General features: G+C 31.5%; 1 protein-coding gene across 1 annotated transcript; it reads left to right on the forward strand.

The window, feature by feature from the left end:
- The first annotated feature begins 5,749 nt into the window (after window positions 1-5,749).
- On the forward strand, window positions 5,750-23,566 carry LOC145318246 (forkhead box protein E4-like). The gene is made up of 13 exons (XM_080159572.1): window positions 5,750-5,765; window positions 10,891-11,016; window positions 11,646-11,687; window positions 11,882-11,917; window positions 12,453-12,618; window positions 12,853-12,916; window positions 13,335-13,425; window positions 13,762-13,847; window positions 14,233-14,350; window positions 21,307-21,396; window positions 21,840-21,912; window positions 22,368-22,570; window positions 22,806-23,566. The coding sequence occupies exons 6-13, from the start codon at window positions 12,893-12,895 to the stop codon at window positions 22,907-22,909; spliced, it is 789 nt and encodes a 262-aa protein (XP_080015698.1). The 5' UTR covers window positions 5,750-5,765; window positions 10,891-11,016; window positions 11,646-11,687; window positions 11,882-11,917; window positions 12,453-12,618; window positions 12,853-12,892; the 3' UTR covers window positions 22,910-23,566.
- The last annotated feature ends 218 nt before the right edge of the window (window positions 23,567-23,784 follow it).

The raw sequence follows: 23,784 nt of genomic DNA on the forward strand, positions 1-23,784 counted from the left end.
GCTTTCAATCTTTTTACGTGAACATTTCCTTACAGAATTTTCTTTTATTAACTTAACAAAATTCTTTAAAAGTTCTTTTCGCATCGCGTTATAGAAAGTCTACCATTGATAGTTAAATAAAAAACAGAAATTATTCCAGTTTTGCTAGACCCAAAGGAACAAATGATTATTTGGACAGGGCAAACTTCTATGAATAAATCTGTAACCCATCAAAATTGTATTCATGTATGATGTATCGAATCTCGATCTTCAATTTCAATAGTTTATGTCGACTAAGGGATCTTTTAAACGCGGTCATTATTGACATTGCGTTTTTTTCTATTAACTACTGGCTGATGTAGATGTAATAATAAAACAAGGATGACAATATCCATAAAAGCGAAGCACTGAAACGGTAGGACAAACGGACATTAACACTTGTATAGTGTCAGAACTGAATAATCAGAATATAAATGTTTAAGAGTCGAGTCGAAGCAAAATTGTAAGTAAAATTGTTGAAATTGCTTACATTTTTAGGACTTGGTTATAGAGTTGCTTATAATATTATGCTTTGTTGTTCCAGGAATCAGTATATCAAATATCAGATCAATCGGATTATTAGATCACATAAAAATTTGTTGTTAAAAAAGTAAAAAATCAACATGTTTAAAATGGACGTACGGACATCCTGGTAGTGATTATAGAGTTGCTACGCTTTCTAAATCGTACCTAACTACTACAGGAATCCCCATGCAAAGTTTGGAATAAATAGGACAATTCTAACATGTCTAAATTAACAAAAAAAAAGCTATCCGTTACGGACGGACCGACCCTAATTATAGAAAAGCTTCGCTTTTAAAAAAGCTCACAGAGTATAGAAACACAAGTAAGACAAGATGGTTAGATTAATTTATTTATTATAACTTGGATGTTACAACAGATTTTCATTTTCTCCAATAAAGTAAAACTAGCAGCGGGCTAAAATGACGATACCACCCTTATACCCAACCTTTACCACATCCCCTCACCTCCTACTGGATGAACGAACGGACCAATAAATGAGGTCCATGTTAGCAATTTAAATTGGCGACAATTTTTCCCCTGTTATGATATCCACGTATAGATTATACATCTTTTGAAAATGACCCTTTAAAAGGTTAAATAATCGCGCAACCTTCCACTTTCCTTTGCTGTAAAATAATTTATAGAATAGTTATTTCTTTCATCGTATTATAAACGGCTTTCCGCGGATATAGAATGTACAATTATAAGATTAAAACCAGTTTTTTAGCCCCCAGGTGCCGAAGGCACGGGCTAAATAAACTGGTTTTAATCTTATACTTGTACATTTTTATATTCGTAGAAAGCTGGATATAATACGATGCTAGACATAGTTTTTTTCGTATGGATGAGAACCGGTTCCTATCCACCGGATTCGAATGAATACGAGAAAATAAATTATAGAAAAGTATAGATTAATTTATATTTGATTTTTAAAAAACAACTATTCTGTTGAGATATATCTTGAAATGGTCCAAATGTGACTAAAGACGCAGGGAGTAAGGAAGGGGACAATGGATCGAATATTCAATTTTTAGGAGTCTCAGACTTTGGGTACTGGCTTAAAGGGAATGTGCAAGAATTTAGCAGTTTCTGACTGAGTTTGGATACTTGCGCATGAAATGCCGCTACTCGTTATGTATGTTTTGAATATTACAGACGGGGAGAAGGGATAAGGGAAGTGGGGGCAAGGGAAATAAACACTCGTTGTGTTAGTTTGGAATGTAGCAGACGGGGAGAAGGGAGGTGGGGCAAGGGGCAACTCTTATATTGAATTAATTGCCCATTGTCCCCTCCCTTACTCCCTGCTAAAGACGGTTCTTTTGCAATTATAACAGGTAGTAAATAAAAGCTATAATCCTATTATCCTATTATATAAAGTAGTAAGCGTTTTTTGTCTGTCCCGAAGGATCTCGCTAATCGCTGACCCGATATTGTTCTCCTTTACAGTGAAGCTTCTTATAGGTCCTGGGAAGGTTTTAAACTATTTTTTGAAAGGATGTCTTTACCCCCCTCCCCCCAAAAAATATTTTTTTATTCTTTTGAAACTCAAATTTAATATGGGATGAGGTCGACTTTTCCCTCTCCTAACTCAAGTGCCCCTAAAGGCTTCTAGGGGCGTAGCCGCTAGTATAAAAAAGTAAGGGTTTTTGTTGTTTGTATTACCTCGCTTAACAACCTGAGTTATCCGTTTTAGGGAAAATCTACAATCTGCATAGGTTCAGGGATGGTATTTGGCTTTTTTTTCAAGATTAAAATTCTTTGGTTAAATATTGGCTTTTTTAATTCCTTTCAAATAAAAAGTCCTTAGATGCTAGGGTCAAAGGCACTAGGATCTCAGAGTAAGTTAGTTAACTTTACATTAGAAAACATAATCTTTCTTTCAAGTATTCTTTTGGCTCATTTGTTATTAATCAAAAACAATATTACTTTTTAAAATGGGACCTTTATTTCAAAAAAATTCTTTTTGCTTAAAATCTGTCAAAAGTGTTAACTTGTAAAATATTACTCCGCTGTGTGCAAAACCGACCAATGGAAAACCGATTTCATCACATATGCGTTTCTTTTTAGCCAATAAGGAGAAATCCTCCGGATCTATGGACCAATTAGAGAAGTCTTTGTTCGCCTCTCGCTCACTCCATCTGATATTGCTGCGCCTCTCGGAGCGGAGGGAATCTGTACTTGGTCATCCAGCGCGCCTACCTCCGACTAAATAGTTATTTAGTTTTACTTTACTGTTTGTGGTCAAAAAAGCCAAGAGCCCAGGGTATTGACAGTGACAAAATAAACAAATCAGTTTTTCTGAATAAAATTGTGTTAATAGAAAATAAATAAGGAATTATTATGTGATTTAAAATCAGCAAAAAAGATCTAATTGTGATAAAAAGCCAGTTAAAATGATGGCCCCATTTGCGACTAATTTTTCAAACCACTCTATAGCGGTAAGAATTCAGATTGATTATTTTTTTTAATGGAAAATTCAATTCTAGTATGGCCTCGAAACGGATCAATAAGTGCTTTTTGAGAACTGGTTTTAAGCCATGTTGAAAATTCAAGTATCGTATCAAATTTTAAATAAAAATAAATAAATAAAAATCGGAGTATATTTACCAGTTTTTGTTGGCCTGGGTCTTTGACCCATCGGGACCAACAAAACTGAGAAGTGTTCTTTTTAAAATTAGAAATCCGCTTTTGTGTCTAATTTTCAGTTTTGCCAATGTATTATAGAATACAACAAGCTTTATCATTATTTGTTTGAGATGTATTTAAAGGATTGTTTCTCTATGCCAATTTTAACTAGATAAATTGCTTTGAGGTTTAAGAAAAATAAGATGTATTTCAGATTTAGTAAATCAGTATATAAATATTTATGGTAGTTTTTTTTTATGAAAATCAAATATTGTAATCATTGTTTTTTAACTTCTCAATTTTCTTGATGTTGGGAATTTGGGAATTTTGCACTCGATATCCAAAGAAATCGTAAAAAGTTGAGCAATTATTTGTCTGGCAGAAATATCGAAGGCAATACAGATTTTCTTTAGATGCAATATCGCCCCTCTGCATATTGGTTACAATTATACGTTAATAATTGTGCCACTGCTGCTACATAAAGGGTGTAATATAAAGGAAGGAGTGAGGAATGTAAAGGGGGAATGTATTGGCTCAAAAAAAGGGCGACAACTATTACCATACACAGTAACACAATTCAGACCTTCAGACAAATTTTATGCCATGGGTTGGTTGTCTGTTAGATGTTACTTTAGCTCTTACTCCGGGTGTTTGGCCTAGCGTTTTGATTTTAATGACAGCAGCCAATTCAATGTAATTCACAAGAAAATAGCTCATGTTTTCATTCAAATTGAAGTTTTTTTTTCTACACAGAAATTTACTTTTTGATAGAACAACTACAAGGAACATGGGAGATAATAAACTTCTTCCCTCCAAAATGTATTAACTTGTTCTGCTGTTCGTTAGCTTAAAAAAGAAAATCAGGGATAAAATATGATTGGTTTAAACAAAGTCATTGTCTAAACTTTTTCACCGATAATTTAAGATTGTAGAAGGCACATTAATTAATTCGTAAATTTGGTACTTTTTAAAAACCATGATAGTTTCTTTAAAAATGATAACCTAAGGCTCAAGGGAAAACGCGTCAGAAAAAAAACTATAAATATATCCTAGGAGTTAAGTTTTTCTAGTTCTAGAGTAGAATTTTTAGGATTTTGCCTTTTATTGAAACGACAACAAAAAATAGTGCAGCAAAATACAAAGAAACTGTTAATTTTGACAGATGAACAAGTAGCATGAATAGATTTTTCATCAGATGAACTGTATTACTGAAAATTCTATTTCCTTTCTAAAAAAATGTTTTAATCATTTATTTAATTTAGGATCAAATTGGAGAAGATTGCATGAAAGGAAAAACTTTGTTTGAAACAAAAATTATAAAGAAGTTGTATCAACTTTTTTTTTATAGCTAGCCGGTCCTTTTAGTAAGTAGTAGATGTAAAATTTTTCATAGAATTCAGATATGCAATCGTTTTTTTTGTAGACCTCTTATTTTTAAAGTAATTTAAGTTTTAAAAAAAAAAATTAAGTCGATTTTAAGGTACTAAAATGCAACAAAAAAAAGAAAGAAAATGGCCATTATGAACAAAAATAGTAAGATCTTTAATTTGACACCTTACTTTTTCAATTCTGTCAGGTAATTATTGAAAAAATCGATTTTTTTAAACCCACGAGAATAAAAACATATTTTATCATTTCACAAGTAAAAAAATATGGGTTCATATATACCTTTAGAATCAGAAAAATATTACGAATCCATTGTAAGCAAAATTGAAAAAAAAAGTTTACAATATAGTATATAAACTACAATAAAAGGAATTATATGAAAATATCATATTATATTGTACAGGCAACGTCTTAACTCTTCAATTGAGTATAAAAATGGGAAGGGGGTATAGAGGGGGTAAAGAGGGGGTAAAAAAGGGAAGACGATAGTGTTGCCAGAACAAAAAATACAATTGGCCATTTTTATATTTTTATATTTTTTTACTTTTTTTCAATTTTGCTTACAATGGATTCGTAATATTTTTCTGATTCTAAAGGTATATATGAACCCATGTTTTTTATGTCTGTTTGAGAAAATATTTAGGTCTAAAGTTTTTATTAAACCGAGGTTAAAAAAATAGATTTTTTCAATAATTACTCAACAGAATTTTAAAAGTAAGGTGTCAAATTAAAGATCTTACTATTTTTGTTCTTACTGGCCATTTTCTTCTTTTATTTTGTTGCGTTTTAGTACCTTAAAACCGACTTAATTATTTTTTTTAAAAACTTGAATTACTTAAAAAATAAGAGGTCTACAAAAAAACCGATTGCATATCTGAATTCTATGAAAAATTTTACATCTACTACTTACTAAAAGAACCGGCTAGCTATAAAAAAAAAGTTGATACACCTTCTTTAAGACAAATAACTTTTTAAAGTTCTTTATTTTACAAAATCTTCCTAACTAAAATTGCATGTTTAAATTGTTAAACGACTAGATTAACGAATAGTTTACAAACTAAAAATCTAAGTTGTGGTAAATTATTTAGGCTTTGAATTTTTGAAAAATTAAAATTTATCAAAGTTTTGTTAACTCAAAGGTTCAGTTGGAAGTAATAAGCTGAGTAGCACAGACCAGAACCTGTATTCAATAATACCAAATACTTTACCAAGTAAGTAATATTAATCAATTTTTATTTTAGAATACAACAATGAGATACTTATTTTATAGTTAAATGGATGTTGTCCGCGAAAAATAAATAAAAAAATTATAATCCCAGGTCTAAAAGAAAGGAATAAAATATCTTCAAAAAATGTCCAATTTATTCTACAGGGGTCAACAGCACCTCTCGCAGCCGCGCGGAAGCGGCTGCAACTATAAACAAATTTCTGTCTTCGGTTTGAAAGTATGGGATTGACTGAGACTACTGCTTTATCTAATTTGAATGGACAAGTTTCTTTAGCGGCTCAAGCTTCTACGTTTAGGGAGGCTTATAAAGCATTGCAGCAGTAGTTGAGGCTTATTGCTGCGCAGCTGACGGTTGATTGAATTGAAATTTGGTTGCTATGGCTGCCGAGCCAAGATATTTTCATATATTGTGAATATATCAACTTTTTTTGCGCATTCTCTTACATAATAGTTTTGAAAAAGTTTATTTTTAACAATAGATATAAGATATACGTGGAAATATTGACATGGGAAAATTTGACGTGAAATTAGCTTGCTAATATGAACCTCATTAATTGGTCAGTTAATCTACTAAATTGGTAGGGGTTGGGAAAAGGGATGGAAAGGAGGAATCGTTATTTTAGCCCGCTCCGAGTTTCACTTTATTAGAGAACATAAAAATCTGGTGTAACATCCAAGTAATAATATATCCATTACCATATTATTTGGCGCGAACCAACTTTGATTTACAACGTCAAGGGTTAAGTAAATTCAGAATCAATAACTTGGAAAGTGTTAAGTTTCTAAGAAGGGATTTTGTTGAATAAAATTGTGTAAAAAATCAATAAATATTTGTGTTTTGCCTTTTTATTGATGCAAACTTTAAACTTTTGTAAATCTTGAATTTCATAATTATAATTTTATTGTTCTTAAATCTTTTAAAAGAAAAAAGGGAACTGAATTTTTGCACTTATTCGACAACATACAATTAAGAATGTTTGTAAAAAAAACCACATACATAATATTGTTATAAAAACAATTATCAGTGCTCGGCAGCCGCGCGTCAGCCGCGACGAAGCCTCAAATTAAAACCCGTTTGGAATATTTTTTAGAACAAGGGGCTACCATACTTTGGTCAGGTTTAGACGAGCTCTGACAATTACACCCAATACTTTAACTGTTTCAATATTTGGAAAAATAAATTAAATAGTATTTGCAAATTAGTAGTAATCAATAAAAAATCATAATGCCATAAGGCTTATATCAATAAGAATGATTAGATAATAGATACATTCATAAAATAAAAAGTATATATAACAATGCGAAAATTAAAATGAAATATTTTTTTGCAAATACATATGTACACATATATTTACTTTATGGACTATTAAATATGTGCAAATGTTTTTATACGAGTATGTTATTGTCTCTAACTTTTTATTACTCAATTATAGCACATTTCAGGTGGAAATTAAACATTATATTTGCACCTAAAATAAACGAGACGGGAAAAACAAAATTTGAATATGCATTTATTTACTCACAATAGTTTGGTAATAATTCAAACAAGGTTTTTATAAATTATTCAGTTTTTTACATTTTTATTTCATAATAATTTAACCTACTTGAAAAATGTACAAATGTAAAATTTGAATGGATTTTTTAAAAGAAGGGATGTAGAATATATGTGGATATTATGACAGAGGAAAAATTGTCGTCACTTTAGGTTGCCAACATGGAACGCATTTATTGTTCAGTGTGTTTATCCAGTAGGAGGAGAGGGTATGGGATAAAAATGTTGGATGGGGGGATCATTATTTAAGCCAGCTACAAATTTAACTTTATTTGAATACATCAAAATCTGGTGTAATAAATCCATTGCATTTTAATAATAAAACAATGATTTAATAACAAAAAAAAGAAAGAATAGAAAAATTTAAATGGAATCTTTTAAGATATGTCAGTTATAAATAGAAAAGGCTGATTAAAGATAAAATTAATGCTTTCATATCTTAAATTTCAAAACATTGAGAAAAAACGTTTGATAAAACATTGTAAATTATTTACTGATATAAATATGAAAGGAAAATTCAAGATTAATTGAGCTTGAATATTAATCTAATGGATTTAGAATATACGTGGATATAATAACAGGGGATAAATTGTCGTCAATTTAGCTTCCTAATGTGGAGCTTATGTTTATTGGTCAGTTCGTTCATCCAGTAGGAGTGGAGGGGATGGGGTGAATGGTTTGGAAGGGGGAATTCGTTAATTTAGCTCGATGCAAGTGGCACTTTATTACATGAAAATCTGGTCTAAGATCCAAGTAATAATATATCCCTTATTAATCTCGAATTTTTTGTCCCTTTGATTTTACTGAAAAGATAATCATAAGCTAAAATGGATATGAATCTGCAGTTGCTTGCCAGCAATGCTACTTTTGGAAATCCACAGCTGCGTGGTAATTGTAAGGCAATATTTACCGCGGCTGCAATAGGTCCGACCGTTTACGAGATCTCAGCGAAAGTTTTACAAAGAGATAGATAAACATCCTATTACTTTAGTATTTGGGATAGATTGTGACTCGTTGGCATAGGATCCAGTTTGGCTATCTCATGGGCTAGAATTTTTTTATTTTTTTTTTATAATTTAACACAACAAAGGGTCCTAGTTGGCTTTTAGTCTTCAACAAATAGGTTGGAGTGAAAGCCCCGACTTTTTTGATATAAGATTATCCAAGTAGAAAATAATGTTTTAGTTCATTTCTGATTTCTGTACTTCATGTAAAAGTTGCCTTTAAATATTTAATATGGTAATAAAGAAAAATGTATCATGTTTCCTTTCACTCATTTTTATATCAATAACAAGGAACAAAATCATCCAAATAAAACGTTTTGTCAATTTTCAAAAAGATTAGACTTTTATATTATTCCTAAAATTACATTAAACTTCTCTTCTTGACGTATGGACCTTAATTTTTTTTTAGATTGACATGAGAGGAATGAAAAAACATTAATTACTCTGTTAAATAGTTAACCTAGCAAATATTTTTTTACGTTTTGATAGACAGACTGACATTTTCTAATTATAGAAAACCTTTGTTTCGCGAAACTAGAAGTTGTAAAATGTAAATTTTTTGATGATAATTTTGTTAAACAATGAGCAAGTGAAATTAGAGTTAATGCGTGTCTTAAGAAAATTATAGTATAGGAAGCTGGTATATTAAGGACCTTTATTGTTTAAGAACTTTTTAAATCAGTTTTTAACCTATATTATAAATATATTCTATTGACCTGTTTGGATGTTTATCCAAGATCTTTATTTATAACAGCTACAATATTTCTGTATAATTTGACTTGATTGGACTAATGTCAAAAGAGTCCATCTAAAAATGATAAAAGGTCCTATTATATATTTTGAGATAATAGTAGATGATAACATACCTGTAGAATTTATATAGATATTTTCCAATTCAATTTTCCTAGTTGACCAGATTAGAGTTTGAATGGAACACAAAAGTTTAAATTACTCAATAATTGCAGGGCTCGGCAGCCTTGCATTAGCAGTGCATTTTTAAGAAGTCTCCAATTTAAACCCGCTTGTGTGCTTACCATATCCGTAACGGGTAGGTATCAACAATTTCCCTCCGGCCTAATAGCGGCTGGCGTGCGTTTGTCTAAAATTTAGGTTATGATATATGTAGTTTTTTTTAAAAGACTTAAATATTTTTGCGTCATTATGATTTTTGGCGGGTTTTTGAAAGTAAGAAACATTGATTAGCTAGATTCCATTGCAGAAACAATTCATCTTTTGATTTAATAAACAAACAGTATATAAACCAACTGAAGAAACACTGTGTAATTGTATTGGACTTATCAAATAAAAATAACATGTTTAATTAAACTGTGTTGATCACTCTATGAGATAAAGTAAATAACGAAGAATTTGTGATTTAATGAAAATATATAGCTGCTAAATATTTTTACTTCTATTTCTACTTAAGAATATGATTATCCTTAATTAACATAGGTAGATTTTTAAAGTAAATGTCTGTTCACTGAAAATTGGGTTTCCAATGAAATGTTTAATATTTGTATAACGGTTTCTAATTTCTGCGACCCTTGCCTTTTTACAATTTATTTATATTTTTTTAATTTATTTTGCAACAGTTTCATTGATTCGATCGTGTTACATTGATTTTTGTCTTAACACTTTTAAAAAGTAATGGATTTATTATTACTGGGATCTTACGCCAAATTATCATGTACTCTAATGAAGTGAAACTTTTAGCGAGCTAAAACAACGATCCCCCCAACCTCTCCCCTCGTAATGGATGAATGTACGGACTAATAAATGACTGGAGAAACAGCAACATAAATTGACGACAATTTTTAACTTGTCATATATTCTACACCCATTTAAAAATTTTGGCATATTTGTGGTGTAATTTGCAGAAATTTAGCAGTTTTCTGCAAAGTGCCTTGTCGAGCATAGAAGCCAATCCCCTCCCTTTATTTTCAAATAAATTGAAAATTATTGGGGGAGGTGTATTTTTTTCTTTTGTTTCTTTATTGCTTTGGGTCATATTATGTTAGGTATTTTGTATTGGGTTAGTTTACTATAGGTATATGCCATGATGGGTTAGGATCCTAAAGTGGTTAGATAAATATAAAAACATCCTTAAACCTCCCCCCCCCCCCACCAATCCATTTTCAATTAATTTTAAGATATGTTTGGCAAGGGGGTTCAGTACCTAATAGGCACTTGGAGGGAATGCACTAAAATTATTTATCTGGCACTAGAAGTATCTGAACAGATTGCATCTAAAACATACACTAATATTTTGAATTATTGATTTTTTACTAAATACTATGACCATTTTGAATGAATATTTTTCGGCAGGAATATTACTAATTTTAGATTTTATAAAGCTTACCCAAAAGCCGTCCTTTGTTGCTTGGGAAAATGAAACAGCCAATTAATTATAAATACAATATGGACTCGGGGTTGACTTTCTGGCAACTAATTGCAGACACGCCATGCTGTCATTTACGTAAATAAAATATAGTTTCTTGCAATTATGCATGTTTTCTTAATTCTTCTGTCATAATGATTTATTCTTTATTAAGATGTAGATAGTTGTTACTCGAGTGTACCTGGTGGATCAGTGTTTCCAAGTTATACCTCTTCAAATAATTTTACAAATCATGCATTTACTAAACTTGAGCACAAAGATTCATCAACAAATAATCACCAGGAATCATTCTTTTTTCACAAATATTTTTTTTTAAATCTGTTAAACATTGATAATAAAACGACAAAAATCTGAAAGTTTGGTATTATTAAGCACAATTTGGAGTTTTCTAAGTAGGTTGTTCATAAAAGGGTTGATTGTTTGTTGGGAGCCAGGGAAAAGGGAATGATCTGACAAACAATTTTAAAGGAAAATTTCCCCACAACCATCATTCCCCTTTTCCTCCCCCTTCTTACCCACCCCTCTTCAATTACATAAAAAAACCAAAATATACTACCACCCAACTTTAAAAGTTATCGTGATTATTTGTAGAATTGATTGTTAGGATAGCTACCCCTGGTTGGGAGCTGCATTAAATAAAATATCCTTGGATACAGACAGACAATCATTCTTTGACTTACGTTTTTCTGGGTGGACTTAACTTATAGTGTTATGGACAGCAGCTTAGCCAATAATAGGCACATGGCTTTCATTGCAGTAATTGTCGTCTTTCAAAAAATCATTGAAAATGGCACAAATTTTAAAATTTCTATTAGGTTCAGGTTAGGTTAGGCGTTGTGTCATTGCACTCACTTTCCTCCCTGTAAACAATTTCTTTCAAATAGATTATAAAAAAGAATGATACTTGTTAGAGTTTCCCACTTCACTTACAAGAAACAAGACCATCCTTAGGTAAAAATTTATTAATTTTTTTATGTTTTGTGAAAATCCTCATCTAGATTTACATAATTTCAAATATTAAAATTAGATCATGAAATTTCTCTTTTAATTATGTTATTAAAATAATGAGCAACAAAATGACATTTAAAATAGATTAAATTAAAATTAGAGAAAAATTGGAATCTTAATTAATCATATATTTTTAGAAAGTAGTTCAATTCTTTCTCCATATTCTACACCAGGTAAATCACATTTAAACCTTACACCTTCAAAAGTTCAAACATTGCTGCATACATAGCCTCAAGGGAGTAGATAGAGAGTAGATTATTTTCAACCTAAAATTAGAAAGTTTGAAATTTTGGAGGTGATGCGGTATTGATGAAGTTAGGGACAAGCACAGGACTAATTTAAAGCTTCCTTGAGAAAGAATATCATATATAATTATTAAATGCCTTTTAACTTACATCTTAAACTCAGTACTTTGATTAGGATAAAAAAAATTTATTTAACTAGGATGACAAAATCCATTCATAGCGAAGCAACAAATCACGAAATCTTGTATATTACATATACATTGTATTTTGTATTAACATACTAAATAAATTATATACTGGATGCCTGTTGGTACAAAGAATAGCAGACGACAAATTCACGTTTCCCTTTTCCATTTCTTGTAAACATTTGGACGGACAGGCGGATATTTTTAATTAAAGAGTAGCTAAACTGTTAAATTTTTAAAATATTTTTTACCACTTTCTATAAATTGTACCTGAAAAGATTCAGGTTTCCAGTTGCCTGGGTACCCTGGCAGTCCAGATGGAGCTTTCTCTCGCCATGCAGCAGAGGGAGGTGGGGGAGGAGGGGATGAAGGAGGACAAGATCAGCATCTACACAGAGGTCAAGATACTCAACAACATCAATCAAGAGAGTCTGTTCATCAAAGGTGAGATAAACTTTATTTCGTGCCAATTCTTTAAATCACTGAATCTTTTTTAATTTAATTATATCTTCTAGTCTTAAGATGGTTTTAAGCAATTTTCCTGTAAGGTCTTGCAAAAAATTCAAGATAAAGAAATTTTTTAACAAAAATCTCTTGAGGCGAACAATTTGAGGCTAGGAGCGTAGCCACAACTAAGCCAGTCAAAATTAAAAATGGTTATCTATCATTGCATTGCAGGCTGGATCCGAATGTGAAGCTGGAAGAACTGGATCCATGCATGGAGGCTGAAGAAGAAAGTCAGGTATAATCTTTTTTAAAGAAAAGCTGTTCTATAATTAGGGTCCACTCCTGTGTTTGCCCATTCCAGTGTCACCCACCTGCGTTTGGTCACTCGATTTTCTCTGGTACCAGTATGTCAAAAAATCACTTATTGTAGTAAAGTAGAAAACTTAATGTTGCTTGTCCAAAAATGTATGTGGTTTTTCTTATATGACAGCATTCAACAGGCTCATATTTTTAGTATAGCGGTAACATTATTTTAACGACCGTGGGTGGTTGAATTATTGGTATTGAAAAAAAATGTTGCTTTTGTGACAAAAATGAAGGAAAGAAAATTAATCTGGCAAAAAGATGTGTTTTGATCAAAATTGAGTGTTCTGGCTAATAAATATTTAAATATATGTAATTTTTTTTCACGTTTCACCTCCCTGTTTGTGTAGGACGAGGAGGCAGAGAATGAGAAGGATAGAGTTGTTACAGATTCTACAAATCATAAAGTTAAACCTCCATACAGCTATGTCGCTATGATAGGTAACTTTTAGTATTCTGCATAATTTAGTTTCTTCTATATAAAATAGTCTAAAACCCTCCTGTAACAAATATATATATCATTACTGTAAAGGATAATTCAATTGCTATTCATAGAAAATAACTTTTGACCTATGAGAAGGTACACTGTAAAGGAGAACCTTATAGGTTCAGCGATTACAGAGATCACTCGGTACACATAGACACACACACACACACACACACACACACAGACCCTGGTACTTTTATTCAAGAATAAATTATCTTTTTTAAAATAGATTTTCTTAGCTAAGCTTCAAAAATCATAATTTAAAATTATTTATTGACTGTTTTGTTTAGCAATGGCAATTAATGAGAGTACAGAGAAGAAATTAAAGTTGTGCCAAATTTATGATTGGATCAAATCTAATTTCCCTTATTATAAGGTAAAATTCGAGAAGAGATCCAGGGCTCGGCAGCTGTGCATCCGCCACATGTTAGGCTTAGTCGCGGCTGATGCGCGGCTGTTGATCCCTGTGCTACTCTACAAGTAAGGCACTATAGTCTGTACTTCTTTCTTAGGGCGTTTGTAAAGACAAAGATCAACAACTATAATTGTTTTCTTTATTATAAAGTAAATATTATATTAATCGTCATGAAATATTTTACTTTATATATAAACTAATCTGAAAAGGTGAAAGAAGGGCGCATAAAAAAAAAACATCCCCAATATTATGTAAGGCTTCTGTACTTATCAAAATCTTTTTAATAATAACTTGCTCAGTATAAAAATAGACAGACATTTGAATTTAATTTAATTTTCTGTTTCAGAGAAAAGCAAGTAAGGGCTGGCAGAATAGTATTCGTCATAATTTATCCTTGAATGAATGCTTCCAAAAAATACCGTCAGAGGGAGGCACTGAGCGCAAGGGAAACTATTGGATGGTTGGTAAGTTGGTTCTTTTTAGTAGCGAAACTACTCCAGAATTTATTTTGTCTGTCCTTCCGTCCGCCCATCCGTAACGCTCTTGAGAAACTGTAATTTTCTCGGCTACTATCTATAATACAAAGTAGAATGATGTATGTCTGTCTGTCCGTCCGTCTGTCTGTCTGTCCGTCCGTCCATCCCTTAAGATCTCGGTAACCACCTAACCGATCGGATTCTACTCTTCAGTGAATATACTTACTGGTCCTGTGGTGGTTTTAGGCTATTTTCTTGGGGGGTGGGACACCCCAAACTCCCCAAAAAACAAAAAAATCCCCCCCCCATTTTTTTTGTTTGTTGAAGATTTCCTTGGTCCTTTTACGAATTTCACCTTATTTTTTTTATCACCTCTTGGGGCAAAAGCCGCTAGTTGAAATATATACTGCTGATACTTTAGATTCTCCATACCAAAGAGCATCAAGTAAACAATTTACTGGGGTCGTCGGTCTGTCGGTCAAGACAAATATATTATAACAAGTCACCCGTGATGGTCGGTCATTTGGTGGAATTTTCCTTGATCTTTTCTGTTGTACAGACGCAGACAAAAAATATCATTTTAGCCACTATAGAATTAAAGGAGTAACTTAGCAAGCACCATATTTAATTGAATGTTTATTCATGGATTTATATTTTGTTTTATGTAAGATCTTTAAACAACGCATTTTCACTTGAGAACTTAGACTTAACATCCCGTTTAAGAAAATTAAAAAAATCTAGGGTCCTCAAAAGCCTCCCTGTAAAGGAGAACCAAATAGGTCTATCACATGTAGCAAATTATTTTGCTCCATTCCCTCCATTCTTACTGCATGAAGGAACTGACCAATAAATGATGTTCATGTTAGCAGCCTAAATTCACGACTATTCTATATCCATTATTCCAAAGATATTAACAGCTGTAGTTAAAACACAAAATTTACGGCTTTTTAAGTTTTTAATCTTTTCATGAAATACTAACACTAGTTGAAAATGAATGGATTTGACCGGAAAATGATCCCAACTTATCTCATCGTAAATCTTAAAAGCCAAAAATTGAAAGCTTTTAACGCGGAGTCTCTCAATTAGGGGCAGTTAAATACATATGAAATGGGCAGGGTGGCCGATTTGTAGTATTTCTTTTTACATTTTATACCAAATATTTGGGGACTTTTATCTATCTTCAGCAATTTTGTACCCTAATTTTCCTTACTGCATATTAATTCAATTTCTAAAAACTTCCTGTTCTTATAGACCATGGCCGTCGGCCGAGCCAGATAATTGAATAAAAACCTGTTTGGACGTTTAGAATTTCACTGAAATGATGCAGACTGGTTTTGACTTCCAACCAATATTAATTTAGCTTGCTAATATAGACCTCAATTGTTGGTTAGTACATTCATTCACTAGGAGGGCATTGGGTAAATGGGTTGGATGGGGGGTACTGTTATTTTAGCCAGCTGCTAGAATCACTTTATTTGAGTACATGAAAATATAGTGCTACATTCAAGTAATAATATATCAATTGCAGAATGAAAGTTTGCTTCTGTGAAGTTTTACAATTTTTTGTCCACCCTGTGCTAAAAAGTTTGCTAGTGTTGTAGTAGGCGTCCTGCTGGTACAAAAAATAAATCTGTCTCCCACGAGATTTAAATTATTATAACCCTTTCAAAGTGGCATACCCTAATTTTTAATCTGCTCCAAAAAAATTCAGTTAATATACAACAAATTTTATATTAGTTCATTTGTTGATGGCAATGTTTTTTACATGGCACAGAACCCCCCCCCCCCTTTTTTTATTAAATGAATTTAAAATAAGGAGGGAGAATGTTTTATTTTTATTGTTTATAAAATTATATCAGGTTGGCTTAGGTTTTATTTAAGACTGCGTAGCCCCTAGGGGTTAGGGTACGAAGTTATAGAAAACGCAGGGCCCTCTTTTTTTAATTTATTTTAAAAATAAGGAAAGTGGAGGGGGTCAGTGTTCGATAGACACCTTAACAGAAAACATCGATCTTCTAAAGATTATAATGTAATAGTTTTTTAAGATAAAAATTGGTCTTAAAATTAATGGTGTTACTTTAATTTCCAATGTTTCAAAGAACAAAGCAATTACAACCCAAAATTTTTGCATCACTTCGTCTGTCTGCATATAAGATCCCAAAGTGGATATATTATTACTTGGATGTTGCACCAGATTTTCAAGTAATCTGATGAATTAATACACGCATCTGGCTAAATTAACGATCCACCCCTTTTAACCGTCCCATCCAATTAAATATTATGCCTCTCCCCCAATTAGTAGATTATTCCAAACTTCTTTTCATGTATGATTATATAAATGACAAGCTTCCACTCTCTTTCCAGGAGACATGGAAAAGAAAAAACGAGGTTTATAATAACATAAGAAACAACAGGAGATTGGATGGTGATCATTTTTATATCCCTATTATTAGATACAAAAGCATTGAGAATCTCCCATACTATTGTTTACCTAACCTTTGGAATAAAAATTGCTTTAATGACCTTCTTAATTCTTATCAACCACGTAAAATGTTTATTAAAAACCTTACAGCTTATTTAATGATTCAAGTTGAAACAGTATGTAATAAGGCTGTCTGCAACGAATGCTTTCCTAACAATCTTATTTAATCTTTGCATAGCCATGGTTTTGATTATTTTACACCTACAATTCGGATTTTCTTTATTTTTTTAAATATTATTTAGCAAAAAATTTGAGCCATTTTATATGATGCTGCTTGTGAGAGAGCTTAGATTAAGATTAAAAAACAATTTATTTATTTTTTTTCAATTACATCATTTCAATCTTTAAAATAATTTTTAAAATATGTAAATACTTAAATTATTTTGAACACTGAAGGCCCCATTTAATACACCTCTGGTTTATGGAATGCCTCATAATCGTAGATAACACATTAGTTAAAGTTTATTAATGATGTGATTTATATTATCTAAAAATGCTATGTAATATGTTTATCATAACTAAACCGATTTGAAAATAAATCTTATTCTTATTCTTATATCCTGGATGAACGAACTGACCAACAAATCCATACTAGCTAGTTAAATTGACGACAAATTTTCCCCTGTCAATATATCCACATATATCCTATATCCAATGATCTCTACATCCCTCTTGGGAAAAAATCACTTAGCTAATGGCTTAAAACGGCTTTAGGGAAACCAGAGTTAATTGTTCCCCCTTCCCCCTCCTCTCTGTTGTTCTTTCAACCCTTTTAAGTGTGAGAGAGGGGGAATTACATTAAGTAATTTGGTCAGCAGCAGACAGTCGGAGTGCATATAACAATTCTCTGGGAGGAGGGTGCATTGTCTCACATTTTAGGCAGGGTCCTTGTCATCTAAGATTTACTGGGTATTTCTTTTAAAACAGAGAATAAGGGATTGTAAAAAATGTAATGTCTGTTTTTTTTTGGTTGTGAGTTTAAAGTTTACTTTATTAGTTAAAAGCCATTTATTTGATTAATATTCTGTATTTTGTATTTGATTATCTTTATAAATGTATACTGTATTTTTAAAGACATTGTTCAATTTCAATCACAATGTAATTTTTATATTAAAGTACTCAATTGATATTAAAAAAATAGCTTAATACAGTTTTTTCATAAAGTTATGCGAATATACTTTTGTCTAATAAATTCCGAAAATGTTAGAAGTAATTTTTTCACCTAAAATTTTCTCTAGCCAAAATTATTTTCAATCTATCCTTATATTCTTGAGCATAGACATAATCATCTGAATGTAATGCATTGTCACCCCTCCCAATACTTTTAAATGCATTTCTAAGTCATTCTCAACGCATTAAATGTCCTAAACATAACACAGCAGAGTCGAGGGACGAGGGGAATACTTGGGTAAAGAAAAAGGGTGTAAAATTCACTAAAAAGGCAACGGAGAATTTATTTGTTTAAATAAGAGGGAAAGATTTTAATGAGGTCGTAACTATTTAACCCTTGGCTTATACTCCCCTTCATAGTTTCAAACCAATTATTTTTTTTGCAAAAAAGGAAAAATAGAATAGCTTTTTTCCAATATCATAGTAATTATTTGCTTCAAATAACATTTTTATTATTGTTTATTATAAAGGTATTATATGCTAATACTTTAGGAGCGTGACATAAGAAGTAACAGTACCGTAAAATACATTCTATGCATAATTGTTTTTCTCATTAAAGAGAAAGATGATTAATGACCTTCTACAGATTATGACGCCATTCGATAAAATAACCAATGAGAGGCCAGCATAAATTTTACCATTGGTCAATTACAGTGTATACTGGGCTAATTAGCTATTCTACCTTATGACGTCATAATCTTTGGAAGGACTTTAATCATCTTGATTAAAGAGCATAGACAATCATGGAGGGAGGGGACATTGTGCTGTTTATTACACTAGTTCCTAAAGTTCTACATAAAATATTCTTTGCTTAAAAACTTTTGGGACTTTAATTGAATATTGATTGGTTGCTACATAAAGTTGAGTATCCAAACATTTTAACCCCTAATTGTAATCTACAAAATGTAAAATTTTGTGTATCATCATTGGGGATGTACATTAATTTATCAAGCATTTTTAAAAATAATAAGAATATTTTGTTCCCAATTTTCAACTAATTTTGAATAGAGTTAAAAAGAATTTATAATTGCAGTTTCCTTTTAAAAAAAAAAGCTTTAATTGTTGTGACACAATTTTCATTGATTAAAAAAGGTGAAATATTTATCAAACAGTTTTAAGAAAAACATTGGAATGTAAGTTTTTAAGCAAATAGATTATATAATAGACCTAATATTTAAAATTCAGAAAAAGTGTTTTGGTTAATCGTTGTTGATAAGGCCGGGGCTTATTGCAAATATTTGTACACAACTTATCATGTTGAATCGTTGAGCCTAATAGAATTGTGTTAACATACAATGGAAGTCTAGCATTCTTTTAACAAAATTTCTTTGAGCTATTTGTCCTAAAACAAGCATTTAAAAAAATCATAATTACAAATTTTTTGTCATGTTGATTTTTTTCCCATTTTTCTCCAAAAAATTATTGTTAAAGTAAATCATCATTTGAAACAATCGATGCTAAATAATGATAAAAAAGTTACCCCATCTAAAAATTCAAAATTATTTGTTTGAACACTGCTTTGTTGAACTAAGCTATTAAGATTTAATAAAGTATCCAAAGATTTTAAGCCTGCGAATTAGTAACCTTTTGGTAGTAGTATAATTGCACTTAAATGCCCCACCCCTCCCCCTTGCTGCTTTTAAATATCTTCATAAATAACCTACACTCGACCTGACATTAGTAACTAAACCAAAACTAACCAATGAAATTTAAGAGGTTGATTGTAGTATGTCTACTAGAAAGAGTTGAAAAGGTGAAATAGTTGATGTAATAAATTTGTCTGAGCAGCTTCACCTAGATGCATAATATGTAAATCTTCATTAACACAACAAGGGGAAAAGAAATAATAACAAGGATGATAACATCCATAAGTAGCGAAGCACAAAAATGATGGAAAGGACAGACGAACAAAGGAAGTTATAAAGCAGATGTTCAGTTCCCATAATATAGAACAAAAAAGAGAATGAATATACAAAAACTCAAAGAAAATCATGAAACCTTTATAAAAGTAAGGTTTATGACTTTTGAAGCATGACCGACAGACAGACCAACAATGCAATCTATAGATTAGATGCGTATATGTCATAGTAATCTTCACTTAAAATTTCAGCTGTATTTCTTCAATATCAGCTGAGATAATCACAATTCCACCATAGCTCTACGGACTGTTAAAGTAAATCATAGAGTAGCTTTGCTGTTAAAAATTCCTGGATGTTTTCATTCCTTTGTTTTCTTATCCACACTGGCGCTAGCACAGTACAATATGCTTAATTATTCAGGGATCTTAAGGGATAAGACAATGAATCATAAATCATTATACAGTCATCCCCATTACCATAAACAAAATAAATCCTTCTCTAGATTAAAATTATTGGTTTACGTTGGATTAGATCGGTCCTCAGCAATGCTGAAAAATCATGTATGTTAAAATGAAAATCATAAATTAATACCAGTTTTGTTAGCCCGAGGGGTCAGTCTCTCAAGGCTAACAAAACTGTTTTTAAAATTATAATTTTCCATTTTAATGTCCGCGGAAAGCTGTCTATAATACGATGTGATAAATAACTATTAAGCATCTCATATCCAAGTGTGAAGAGAACGTGCTATTTGTATTTTTATGGATTTCTAATAGCTGTATAAAAGTGTGTTATGGCTAGTTTTTATGTTGAATTAACATCATGTATTGATAAATATTAAAGATTTTATTTCTTATTTTTCAAGTTTTGGCTGTTTTGTTGTAAAGAAAATTAATTGAAAGAATTGCAAATAAATAAGGAAGAAAGATAAAACCTTAGTTCTCTATTCTTGGGTCAAATCTCTTAAAATTCTCAAAGGACGATTATTTAATGTACCCAAAGTTTTATTGCCATGTTGTCTTATTATCTGGCTAAAAAACTTTGGGTACTTATATTAAATTTCTAAAATAGATGGTACATCCCCAATGATGATAAACAAAATTACCCCTTATGCAGATTAAAATTATTGGACGAAAATTAACTATAAACATATCCTTTCATAAAATTAACAGGATCTTTGAATAAAGGATATCGCTAGCCGCTGAACGAATATTGTTCTCCTTAAACAGTGTAGCTTCTCATAGGTCCTGGGAAGATTTTTTTGAAAGAGGGTACCACCAACCTCCAAAGAAATATCACACAAAAAATAAACCACCCCTAATTTTTTTTTTACTTTTTTTTTTTTAGATCTATTATTGAAAGTTGAGGGAAGTTTCACCCCTTCCCCTCCACAAGGGTCTCTAGAGGCATAGTATATAATATGAATATAATTTCAGCGCAGGGTTATGAGGATATGTTTGAGAGTGGAAACTTTAAAAGAAGAAAACGAATGAGACGGCACAGCTATAAACCTTGTCTATATAAAGGTGAGCTTTATTCCATTGCTATTATGGCTTCCAAAGCGATTGATTTTCGCTCGATTAGAAACGGTTTTGAGCCATAATTAAAAATCGTGTATCGTATCGTATTTAAGACAGTTTAAACGAATAATAAAATAAAATAAGAATAATATTAACAACAGTTTTGTTAGCCAGAGTCTTCGAAAGTGGATCGCTGTTTATAATACGATGCGATAAATAGCTTAGAAGCGAAGATAAATATTGTCAGTTAATTGTCTAATTTTTCTTTGGTTTTATGTCTTCAATCCATGTTTTATTTTATTTACTTTTGTGAACATTAAGCATACGTATACAACAAACACTTATAATAACTACATAATAATACGTAATCACCTACTATTTAAAGAAAGGAAACTATGAGACAATTATGGTAATGTTAATCTTAAATTCATTTAAATATTTAAATATAGGTTGGCTGGGTGACCCCTCCTCCTCCCATCTATCAGCACTCTACAGATCATACCAACCTTCTTTATATCCCAGGTAAGATAAAAACAATGGATAAGAATATATATGGATATATTGATTGACCGGGGAAAAATTTGTCGTCAATTTAGCTTGCTAGTATAGACCTCATTTTTTGGTCAGTTTGTTCATGCATTAGGAGGGAAGGGGATGGGATAAAGGAGATGGATAGAAATTATCGTTATTTTAGCCAGCTGCGAGCATCACTTTATCAGAGTAAAAGGAAATCTGGTGCAACATCCAAGTAATAATATATTATCGATTAATGAAATATGGATGTGCACTTGGAGATTGTACATCCACTGTTAAATAAAGAGGTAAACATTCCCTTTTTAAAATACTAGAGGCTACGCTTCTATAGATCTTAGGATCTCGCGGATACAAACGCCTACAGATAACTACACAATTGAAATCAGAGGAGTACATGTGCACGCCTTTGTTTGGTATATTTAATAACATGTTGTATATTCTAGTGCTGCCTGGGGCTCTATATCTGGCGTGAAGACAGATTTTTCCAGCTACGGCTATCCAGGAGCTGGAGCCAGCAACAGTATCCGCCCATCTCACCTGTCCTCCGCTGCCAGCCATATATCCCCGTATGGCCCGTTGTCCCCGCTGCCTGTTAAGAGTGATCTGCTGACACCCACCTACCAACAATATGCTGTCTCCCAGTTTGGTAAGATTTTTAAAAACAACAAGGATGACAACATCCATAAAGGCGAAGCTCTAAAACGGTTGGACAAACCAATTTTAACACTTGTAGAATGACATAATTTTAACATAAAGTCTAAACAAAATTGTGCTTAAATTTGTTTAAGGGCATACTTACATTAGAGATGCTTCGCATATAACATGATACCTATAGTAATAGGAATCAGTATTACAAAAAAAACTATAAGACTTTTTTGCAGGTGCCTCTGGAGCTGCTAACACATTCAACTCTTTCAACGGGGGCCGGCGGCTTGATGACCCAACGGGAACTGCCGGCATACCATCAGCTTACTCTTATTATTAGAACAATTATTTTACCCCAAAAGAAGTGCCACAACATGTTAAAATATTAACATAAACTTAAATCAAGTGATCTAAAGATGTAATTAATGAGAAAGGACCAGTGAAAAAATTTCTTTAAAAAATAAAACTCTACTAAACTTAAAAATGTGTATGTAATAGTTAGTTTTAATAATGGAATCCAAATAGTTATTTTTTGTGCCTTAATTTATATGCTCAAAATAGTTTTATTTACATGTACTTTATGCAGCTTGGAATACACAAAAAACCTTTCAAGGAACGTCCAAGCTTTTTATATGGGGGGGGGATTAAAATTAGTGTATTCAAAGGTTTACGGTAGGTAATCTAATGTACACTGTGTTAACAAAAAGTGTTTAATTAATAATTTATCCCATTTACCATTGACAGAAAGTAATAAGCGATGTCTTACTTTCTTTATTTGTTTTTATAAAATTGTGAAGGGGTAAAAACCCCCTCCCCCTCTCTTGGACGTCTTCTATGAGTTTAACCTTAGCCATAAGTCATATTTCAACTCGTATCTAATAATTTCCAGACAATATGATATGAAAAGTAAAAAAAGTATTAAATTTTAAAAATAGTAATTAAAAAAAATTATTAACATGTAAATGTCCCGAGTGAAAAATAAATAATTTAATTAAAATCTTTGTGGTATTTTGATTTTTGAAAAGGTGATTCCTTGGACGAATAGGAACTATATTAGAAGCGAAGTATTTCTATAAACATGTCATGTCGTAATTAGGCATCCTTTATTTAATCAATTTGTTTTTTTATGTTTATTAGTCCCCTATCTGAAAAGATAAACTTCGTTTAAGTGGATGTTGTCTTCCTTTTTTTTATTAAAACTTCTCGACTTTAAAT

Source organism: Acartia tonsa, chromosome 4, assembly GCF_053477335.1.
Source record: "Acartia tonsa isolate MP-2025a chromosome 4, ASM5347733v1, whole genome shotgun sequence".
Taxonomy (NCBI): Eukaryota; Metazoa; Arthropoda; class Copepoda; order Calanoida; family Acartiidae; genus Acartia; species Acartia tonsa.